This window comes from Myotis davidii, unplaced genomic scaffold (assembly GCF_000327345.1).
Source record: "Myotis davidii unplaced genomic scaffold, ASM32734v1 scaffold334, whole genome shotgun sequence".
Classification (NCBI taxonomy): Eukaryota; Metazoa; Chordata; class Mammalia; order Chiroptera; family Vespertilionidae; genus Myotis; species Myotis davidii.
In genome coordinates, this window is record NW_006285797.1 from 2,519,667 (window position 1) to 2,530,977 (window position 11,311).

The 11,311-nt window shown below is 36.6% G+C and overlaps 1 protein-coding gene across 5 annotated transcripts in view; it reads right to left on the minus strand.

Moving 5' to 3' along the window:
• Nucleotides 1-11,311, minus strand: part of ZNF451 (zinc finger protein 451) — a 103,590-nt gene that overhangs the window by 13,823 nt on the left and 78,456 nt on the right. For 2 of the 5 annotated variants that reach the window (XM_015559493.1, XM_006756845.2), the window contains one exon: nt 3,221-4,555. The exons of 1 other annotated variant lie outside the window; for it this stretch is intronic. In XM_015559493.1, coding sequence (XP_015414979.1) covers nt 4,509-4,555 — 47 coding nt within the window. In that variant the 3' untranslated portion in view covers nt 3,221-4,508. Of the gene's footprint in view, nt 1-3,220; nt 4,556-11,311 lie in introns of those variants that run through there. 2 more of the 5 variants (XM_015559495.1, XM_015559494.1) reach the window with 1 other exon arrangement.

Consider the following 11,311-nt stretch of genomic DNA (forward strand, 5'->3'; position numbering starts at 1 on the left):
GTGGAGACACAGACAACACCCCTCCCGCGGCGACCCCGACCCTCCGCGCAGCCCGAGGTTCCCGATCGCCCCCACGCGAAGGGACCTAGCGGTGGACTGTGGGTGTACCGCTCAGAGATGGCTTCGCGTAGTTCCTCCCCGCCCCCACGATCCACAGCAAAAACCAAAACGCTGCAGTCCCTGGCTGCGTGGAGAAAGGTCCCTTGGGGAAGAGAGGGCGTTTGACCTCCGCTCCTGGGCCGCCGGTCCTGGCCTGCTCCCCTGCTCCCGTTCCCGAGATGAGGAGGACAGCCTGGACAGCACCACCGAAGGAATAGGGAAAGTAAAAACAGGCCCGACTTCCGCAAGGGGAATTTACTTCATTTCAAACCCATTCCAAGGGAGGGATTTTTAATGAGCTTTTTTCCCCCTATTAAAAATTATTCTAGTTGGAATTTTATATATATATATATTTATTGATTTTTACAGAGAGGAAGGGAGAGGGATAGAGTTAGAAACATCGATGAGAGAGAGACATCGATCAGCTGCCTCTTGCACACCCCCTACTGGGGATGTGCCTGCAACCAAGGTACATGCCCTTGACCGGGATGGAACCTGGGACCCTTCAGCCGCAGGCCGAGGCTCTATCCATTGAGCCAAACCAGTTAGGGCTCTAGTTGGAATTTTGAGTGAAATAACTGGTAACCATTAAGGCCCATTTTACACCCAATTTATGTAAATCTGTAGAAGTGGAATTGGGCTGGGTGTGCAAAGATTTATCTAATTTTGCACTAGCTGTTTTGGCTCTAGCTGGTTGGGACTGAAGGGTCTGGTTTGGATTCTGGTCAAGGTCATGGAAAGCAGCCAATCGACGTTTTTCTCTCCCTTCTACTCTACTTTTTTTTTTTTTTTACCTACTTTTAAAACTCAGGATTTGCTCCTATTATAGCTCTATGCTTCATATTGCAAGGATGAGAATGTACAGAGTGTATAGAATGATAGGTAATAGCAGTTTAAAGCTGAATCACAATCTTTAATCTGCGATCAAAGCAATTTAAATACTTGAACAGAGATGAGGCCCTTAAAACTGGAACCCAATTCCCTCAGACTTCAATCTCAACACTAATAAACTCTTGGTGTACGGGATTACTTGACCTTGATAAATATATTTTGTCCTGTCATGGCACAAACTTGGAATGCAAATATATTTTGTGGATGGTTTAAAAGTCTATCCAGTAATTTCAGAATCACCTTAGGCTCTCTTTTTCTCTCATATGCCAGATCCAATTCTTAAGTAAATTCCCGCAGCTCTACCTTCAAAATGTATCCAAATTCATCTCCCTGATTTCACTGCCCCCACTCTGGTCCCAGCACCACCAATTCTTACCTGGATGATAGATATGCAGCAGTACGTCCTCTCTGGTCTTCCTGCTTCTACTCTTGCCTCTCAGGTACGCTCTCACTGCATTACTTCAGTAATCCTTCTAAATAAGGCAGAGCACACAACTTATTCTCAGAAACCTTCAATGGCTCCTCATTTGAGTCAAAACCAAGATCTTTTAAAAAGGCCTCAGGAACTTCCTCTATTACTCTCCTAGCTCTGTGGTCGGCAAACCGTGGCTCACGAGCCACATGCGGCTCTTTGGCCTCTTGAGTGTGGCTCTTCCACAAAAAACCACGTGTGGGTGTGCACGTACAGTGCGATTGAAACTTCGTGGCCCATGCGCAGAAGTCGGTTTTCGGAAAGGAGATAGACGAAACAAGTGTACAAGACGAGTGTGGTTGGGAGAGTTGGAAGGGGTCAACCTCAGCGAACGTACCTCAATCAGATTGAGGACGTTTTTAGCAAAGGCCAGCTGTGTGTGTGGTATATATAAAAGCTGACTTTTAGATCTTTTCACCCTCCATCTGGCGCTCTCTTCCTCATACATATTTCCATGGCTCACTCGGTCAACTTCTTCAGGTCTTTGCTCAAGTTCATATGGGCAGGGTCCTTCCAGACCACCCCACTAAAAATAAGCCTCCCACCCCCACACTGTCTTTCCCCTCCCTATATTCCTTCATTACACTTATCACCATTGGATATACTCGCTTATTATCTAACACTCTATCCAACCTCCTCTCCTCCAATGTGTGCTCCACAGAGTGGGCTTTGTTTTGCTCACCGATAAATCTCAAGTGCTTAGAGCAGTCAGTCGCTGGCAAATAATTAATATTTTTTGAGTGAATGAATGAGTAAATGAATAAAACAAAAAGATAAGCATCTTTGTCAATGTTAGAAACGTTTACTTTGGTAATTTAGTTTATCCATAACTTTCTGTAATGTTATCCATTGATTAAATCTTCCTTCCCCTTTGTAGCTAAATTCAAATAATAAAAAATTTAAAAATTATTTTTAATTGCTTAACAGGTAAAACACAATCACTGACAATTAATTAAAATATTAAATTCAATTACCTTTTTAAGGGTCATGATGAAAAGCTGCTTAATAGAGCATCAGTGTACCTCACACCTGAGTGTGGCAGCTCTGGCACAAAGGTGTTGTTTCTTCTTCTTCTTCCCCACATCTGTTTAGCCACACTTCTTTCTGGAATGTCCTTTATGCTTCTCACTATTGTGCAAGCTCCTGCAGGTGTCTCTAGCAGCAGTTCTCAACCTGTGGGTCGCAACCCCTTTGGCGGTCGAACGACCCTTTCACAGGGGTCGCCTAAGACCATCCTGCATATCAGATATTTACATTACGATTCATAACAGTAGCAACATTACAGTTATGAAGTAGCAACGAAAATAATTTTATGGTTGGGTCACAACATGAATTGTATTTAAAGGGCCAGAAGGTTGAGAACCACTGCCTAAGGTCTGGCTCAGGGACTACCTCCTAACCTAAGGCCTTACTTGACCACTTTAACATACAAATTAAAAGCACAACGTAGTCATTTTGGAAAAATGACTGGTAAATTCTCAAGCTATAATCTACTTAAAAAATATATACAAGTAGATAGAATAGACCTGATATATATATATATTTCTTAATATATTTTTATTGATTTCAGAGAGGAAGGGAGAAGAGAGAGACAGAAACATTAATGATGAGAGAGAATCATTGATCAGCTGCCTCCTGTACTCCATACTGGAGATCGAGCCCGCAACCCAGGCATGTGCCCTGACTGGGAATTGAACTGGCGACCTCCTGGTTCATGGGTCGATGCTCAAACACTGAGCCACACTGGCTGGGCTAGACCTGATATCTTAAAAAATAAAAACACAAATTGATTTCCAATGTGGGTTGAAAAGACTATACTGTAAAAAGACTATGCTGTAATAAAAAAATATAGCAATGCTATTTCATACTAAAATATGTAACTGCAGAAAAAGAACAAAATTCTAGCCATGACTTTTTTCTTTAAAAAAATTATAGAAAATTTTCAACTTAGTAAGCAATTACTACTCAAAAATTTTGAGGTAACATTTCTGGTCAAATGACATGAAGCATATATATAAAGACAGTATAACAGCCCTTCTTAGTCTAATTATGTGATATTTTAATTATTCACAATGGGGACCTCAACATTTAAAAATTAAATATGTAATACCAAACATAGGAAACTGAAAACAATTTAATGAATAACAAAATGAAGATACATATGAAATAAAAATTTTAAAGGGTTAAGGAAGATTATTCCTGAGTAGACCTGGAACATTATTTTTTTTAAGATTATGTTTACACAAATATATAAAAAAGACTATTATTATTATTAAAAATAAGTTTAATTTTATGCAAGTATTTTGACAACATTCCCTTTAAACAGTCGGTAATGCAAGTCACATAAAAGTCTAAGCAGGTAAAAGGAATAGAAAAGGTTTCTTTTTAATTATTTCAAAGAAATTAGGGTATTCTTTTTATTCCAGCAATGTGCTTCTCTAAGTAAAGCAGGAATTACACCTCTGAGTGAAATCCACAAAGAACAGTGCTCGTAACACTTTTAAACTGTTTCCTCGATTAGTTTCTATTACTGTCTCCTAATAATCATAAACAGAGAAATCAAAGGTAATAATATACATAGATTAGTGCCACATGAGAAGTAGAATTTACAGAAAAACTAATCTATGGCAGCTTTATTTATTTTCATTTTCACTCCTAAAAAAATAAACTAGAATCACCTGTACTGTACAAGTAAAGAAATAATGCTATTTGGGAAACATATAAACAATAGTCAAGAGCTTTTCTATTTTTCAATTCTTTTAACCTAAATATAGGAATTCCAAGTTAACTGGGAAACTGTCATACCTCTAATAGAATACATAGTTTATATTTTGTATTAACATGTATTTTATTCTACATTTTTTTAAAAAAACACAAAAATACAAAGCAAATATAAAATTTTGCACATGAGAAAGCAAAAAAAGCAGTGTTCCAAATACATCTGTACTAGTTAGTAGATTGCTGGCCTTCTTTAGAAAACAAATTCAAGAATTCAGTATCCTGAGTATCTTCAAGGCTACTTGATGCTGTGTGGTAATATCTTTAATTACATTTCCTCAAGGCTTCTTCTAATAGCTTCTTCTAATTCTACATCTGCATTAAAAAACAGAGAATTTTAATATTGAGGGCAGAAAACTAATAAACATGTACTTTATGTAAGTCCCATCAACTACATCTGTCTTTTAAAGATGTAAATAAAAATCAAAATGGAGAATCTTATAGTAACAACTTGGAAGTTTCTCCATAAACTTTGAATATTTCAGAAAATGAGAACATGGATATAACCTCAAACTGAGTTATAACATATATGAACTTAATGTGCTAGAGGAACTTGCAAGATTTTTCCACTTAGGAATGTAGATAGTTAACAAATTTCTGAAATCACTGATAGGTAGTCACTAAACATTAAAAAAATCCATGCACTTATTTCCAAAAAGACTTGATGTAATGCATATATGACAAAATAGAAATAGGCAAAACCATGAAATGGTAAAATCTCACAGGCTATTAAAATTTGTTTTAAGCTTCCTAGTCTCTAAGGCAAAGAGGGAAACTCATGGCTATATATATAATGTCTTCTGAGAAGCCTATATTATATTAGAGGCCTGGTGCACAAAATTTGTACATGGTTAGGGTCCCTAGGGCTGGCTGGCGATCAGGGGCAATCGGGGCCTTCTGGCTGCCAGACAGGGCCTTTCTTTGTTCCACGCCACCCCCTGGTGGTCAGCGCACATCATAGCAAGCAATCGAACTCCCAGTCGAACTCCCGAGGGGACAATTTGCATATTAGCCTTTTATATATATAGATACACATATGCATTCATTGAACAAATATTATTAAATGCCCACTGTATATCAGGCACAAAAATACAGTAGTGAACAAGAGACATTTTGGGGTTCACAGGTCTCTCCATTTCCTCCTTGAGAATGATGCTAACGACCAGGAGGGTGAAATTAGGTGTCAATTTCTTAGCCTTCCTTAGCCTCTTATACTAGACTAGATTTATCTTATCCCACCCAGTAGATTGCCTCTCAAAGCCTACTTGGTTCATAGGACCAGGGATACCTTTAGGATGCAGCTATATATGCCTTCCTGAGCTGGGACACTGGTGTTATGTTGTCTGTAGTTTAAAATACTATAAGCTGGTATATACTGTGTTTAAGTTAAACCTAGGTTCTAGGTCAGTGATTTGCCCTCAGATGAATTCAGAGAGATGAAGAAGTACAAAGAAAAGCCAAAAGGCTCTCAGCAAGGAGAATTAAAATGACAAGATTTATAAAGATATGAAAACTCATTATGAAGTTATAGTAATTAAGAGTGTGGCACTAGTGCAAGAATACATGAGTAGACCAAAGGAACAGCATAGACATCTCAAAAACAGTTTCCATAAATATATGGAAACTTGATTTATAATAAAGGTGGCACTACAGAATGGTGGGAAAAGATGGTCGTTTTAATTTAATAAATGGTGGTGTATCAAAAAACATTATGAAAAAGAATGGTAATTTGGAATGTATTAAAATTACTTTTATTCCTCAAAAGACACCATTAAGTGAGTAAAAAGGCAAACCATAGAGTGGGAGAAAATATATGCAATACATGAAACTTGTATATCCAGAAAGAACTGAAAAATTTTTAACCCAGAAAAAGCAACAAAAAGATAATCTAAAAGAAAACTGTCAAAAATTTTGAAAAGGCATTGACAAAACATTGTGTCAAAATGGTCATGAAATATTACTCAGCAGAAAAAATAGAAATTAAAACCACAAAGAAATACCAGTATGTACCCATCACTACCTAAAATTAAAAAAACTAATTTACTTCAATGATTAGTGAAACCTTAGATCAATGAGAATTCATATACGCTACTGTAAGAAAAGAAATTAGAACAATTACTTTAGAAAAACTATTTGGCATTACCTACTAAAGTTGAACATAAGCAACTTCCAGGTATATATTACCAGAAATGTGGACATACGTACACCAAGAGACATGTACAAGAATGTTCATTTAAGTATTACTTATACTATCTGAAAAGTACAAACCAAATGACAAGTAATAAATAAATTGTGATATATACATAAAATAGAATATACAGGTATTGGAAATGAACAAACCAAAACTATATGCTATCATCTGCATGAATCTGTAAAACAATGTTAATTGAAGGCATTCAAACATAAAAGAATATAGACCATGCCTTGTTGTCCAACTATGATGAACACAGTAAACAGAACTAATCTCTAAGATAATTAAGATGTCTGGATTAGCAGAAAAGGATATTAGCAAAGATACTAGTATATTTTCACGAACTTACGGATAAATGGATAGAAAATCTCAAGAGTAATGAAAATTATGAGAAAAAACACAGAACTAGCTAGAACTTTCAGAACTGAGAAATACAATATTTGAAATGGAAAATTCACTAGGTGGGTTTAACATTAGAGGCAGCAGAAAAAAAGGGTCAATAAAACGGGAAGGTTGAAATTACTGAAAATGAAGAAAAAAGATAGGGAAAAAATGAACAGATGTGTATTTATGCTGCCTAAACGTGTGTAATTGGAGTTCCAAAAGAAAAGGAGACAGAAAGTGAGGCAAAATTGTAAAGAAATGATAACTGGAAATTTCTAAAACCAGGGGGGTCCTATATACTTACAGATACAAGGAGCTAAGAAAACTCCAAGCAGGATAAATGGAAAGACAACTCCATCTAGAGAGACTTTTAAAAACTGCTAAAATCCCAGGACAAAGAGGAAATATTGAAAGCAGCAAAAGAAAAAAAGACACACTACACATAGAGGAATAATAATGCAAGTTAGAGTGATTATCATAAAAAAACAATGAAGGCCAGAAGACAATGGAATGACATTTTTAAAGAGCTGAAGAGAAAAGTATTAGTCAACCTGAATCCTAAAGTCAGAGAAAATGTCCTTCAAGATTAAAGAAAAAATAAAGATGTTTTCATACAAATGAAATCAGAATATTCATTACTAGCAAAACTGCATCACATAAAATGAAAGGAAGTTCTTTAGGCTGAAGAAAAATAAAACCAGCTGGAATATCTAATCTACTGAATATCACTGGAACAGCACACGAATATTCATATAAAAGAATCCTACAGAAATAAAAATATGCAATAATAGAATATTATGAATAACTTTACATTGGTACATTTGACAGTTTAGCTAATATAGGTAAATTTCTTGAAAAACAATTCTACAAAACTGACACAAAATCTGAATATTATATTTGTCTATTTTATATATATTTATTTATATATATGAAAAAAATTTATTAGCAAAAGAATTATTATCAAATGAATTCCTAGAAATTGTCCAGCTAGCAATTTAGTGGGTGAGCATCAACCTGTGAACCAGAAGGTCATAGTTCGATTCCCAGTCAGGGCACATGCCAGGGTTGTGGGCTCAGTCCCCAGTGTGGGGTGTCCAGGAGGCAGCTGATCAATGATTCTCTCTCCTCATTGATGTTTCTCTCTCTCTCTTCCTCTCTAAAATCAATAAAATTATTTAAAAGGAAGAATAAAAGAATTACTAGAAATAAACTCCACCCAAGATAGTTGCACCAGTGAATTCTATAAAACTTTTAAAGAAGAGATAAAATCAGTCTTGGGAGTAAATTCAACGAAATGGCAGCTCCAAAAATCCATCCCTGCACAGAAACATTGAAACGCAAGCAGAAACCATCAGAAACAACTTTGCCAAAAGTCTGGAAAACACTTAAAGGTTCACAGCAATGAAGCAGATACTGGCATTTTTACTTGCCTTTTCCCCACTACCTCCTTGTTTGGGACCCTACTCCGTTATTCCAGATGGAGCACAGTAGAATTTACTCACAAATTATTGTGTTTGTGTTCTAATCTGTCTGGGGGCTACCTGAAGGAATGACATAAGGCATTCGTCTCTATTTTGTCTAGCTCAGAACCCACTCAGGACAGAAAAGCAGCAGGCATTGCACAACAACACTGTAAGGTTAACAAAACCCACAGGCTGGGCAAAAGATTATGGTTGAGATGCCTAAGGCAGAAAAGCCGTTAAGAAAATTTCTCCAAGAAATTAGGGCATTCAAAAGCACTTATGTGTACTGAGGAATTTATGAAGCCAGGCACATGCTCAGGACAGGATGCATGCTCAGGAGACCCTAAACTTTCACTGTACGCTCAGTGAGGGGCCCCAACACCGTGCCAATATGTAAAGATGAGAGAGATTTTTTTTCCAGTTCCTGGTCTTCAGGGAAATCTCTGTCAAAATACTAGCTGAACACACGCTAAAGGAACAGAGGCTTCAGTGACCAGACATGGCAAAGAATATTGTTTTTACAAAAATGGTTGGGAAAACTGCAACCTTCAATAATCAAGGACAGCAAACTCTGGAATCAGATTTCCAGAAGTACTACATTATAATATTTGCATACCCAGTTTTCAACAACAACAAAAACACAAATACAAAAAAACAGCAAAGTATGTCCCATTTAAAGAGGGAAAAAACTGAGTTAAACTGCCCCTGACGAAGCCTAGACATTGAACTTACTAGCCAAAGACTTTAAATCAACAAACTTAAATTTGTTGTAAGCAATAAAGTAAACCATGGACAAAGGAAATCAGGAAGACAAAGTTTATTTTTAAAATGTTATTTCATAATTTCTCTCTATTGATATTCTGGAGCTAAAAAGTACAACTAAAATGAAAAATTCATTACAGGCATTTAACAAATTTAAGCAGGGGGAAAATATCCAAATTTGATGAACAATATAAATCCATATATCCAAGAAGCTCAACAAACTCCAAGCAGGAGAAACTCAAAGATCCACACTGAGACAACATCATAGTCAAACTGTCAAAAGCTAAAAATAAAAGCAGCAAAAGAGAAGCAATTTCTTACATATAAGACATCCTCAATAAGATTAATGGTTCTTCTCACCAAACACAATGGAGGCCAAAAGTCAGTGAGATAACATATTTACTACAACATTTTGTTGTAGTAAAGTACTGAAAGAAAAGGGGGAAAAAGGTCTATATCCAGTAACACTATTCTTGAAGAATGGAGGAGAAATTAAGACATTCCCAGATAAATAAAAGCTAAGTGAGTCTATTACTAGTAGACCTGCCCTAAAAAAAAACCCTAACAGAAATCCTTCAGATTGAAATAGGAGAACAATAGGCAGTAATTGAAGCTATATGAACAAATAAAGACACCTGTAGGAAGTATGTCTTTGTTTTTTTCTGTGGCTAAGTCTATGTTTCTCCTTATCTCCTTTGTCTCTGGCTTTATTTCATTCTCTTTGAAAGAGAGGTAATTATGACAATAAAAAAGAATACTGTAATAGGAATTAGAAGACCTATATATAAGTCATGCCCCAATCATTTTGAATCTGTGAATCTGAAGGCAAATAACTTAATGTTTAGAGCAGCAATTTTCAACCAGTGTGTTGCAAAAAATTTAAAACATGCAATACCTATTAAGTCAGGGGCACTGACCTCTTTTCCCTTAGGTTGTCGAATAAAAAAATGACAACAGCCAACACAATAGCCCTCTGGTGTGAATGAAACAAAATTATGGCTTGGGGTGAGGCGGGGTTGGCAGATTGGCAAAAAAAACATTTTTTGGTGTGTCATAGATTTTTAGTAATTAATTTGTGTGCGCCAGAGATGAAAAAGGTTGAAAATTGCTGGTTTAGAGAGCTAAGTTTTTATGTAAAATGAATGTTTTGCCTTTTACAAATTTTTAAGATTAAGAGCAGTTGCAAAAGTATTAAATTTTTCATAAACATTAACTGAATTAAAAAATGAACACACTACTCTCTTAGCCTTTCTTTGGTCTTTAAACTAGCCACATATGGTGTTTTACTATTTATATTATAATATTAATAATTATATTGATAGCTTATTAATTGAAGGAACTCTTAAGGCAAACTGCTGACATTTACAGAAAGGCGGTTTTGCACTGGCAACCACACACATGATGCTGTCCTCTTTCTATTTTAGTAATTTGAGTCAGAATACCTCTGTTAAGTAGGCTTATTTACAGAGCAAACCTCAGGTTTGGTGAGTAATGATGATAATAATAATAATGATCAAAATCACAATAATAGCCGTAGCAATCAATACCATGTGTCAAGTTATTCTAATAAAATAGGTATGACAGTATTCCCTTTTTTATTTTGTGTGGGGGTTTTTTAAATCCTCACCTAAGGATATTTTTCCATTGATTTTCAGAGAGAGTGGAAGAGAGAAAGACAGAGAGAAATATTGATGTGAGAGAAACACATCGATTGGTTGCTTCCTGCATTCCCTCTATCCAGGGTCCGGGCCGGGGAGGAGCCTGCAACCAAGAGACATACCCTTGACTAGAATCGAACAAGGGACACTTTGGTCTACAGGCCGACACTCTATCCACAGAATCAAACCAGCTAGGACAGTATTCCCTTTTTTAAATGAGGAAACTGACACAAATGAAGTTAAGTGACTTGTCCAATAGTACATAACTTATAAGTGGCAGAGCTGAGTTTTAACCCAGGCAGCCCAAGTCTAAAATCTGCACTGTTCACCAAACTATTTGGGCTCTATTTCCTATCTGGTATACAAAAAAGTTACTATCTTTATGATCGGCCTGGGTAGTCAGAGACTGATACTAGTCTATTGAGAAAACAAAAAAATATGACAAGTGATGGCGGGGGCAGATGGGAATAGGGGAGCTACCTTTCCCCAAGGTAAAAAGCCACATGCAGCCGAAACCGGTTTGGCTCAGTGGATAGAGCGTCGGCTTGCGGACTAAAGGGTCCCAGGTTCGATTCCGGTCAAGGGCATGTACCTGGGTTGCGGGCACATCCCC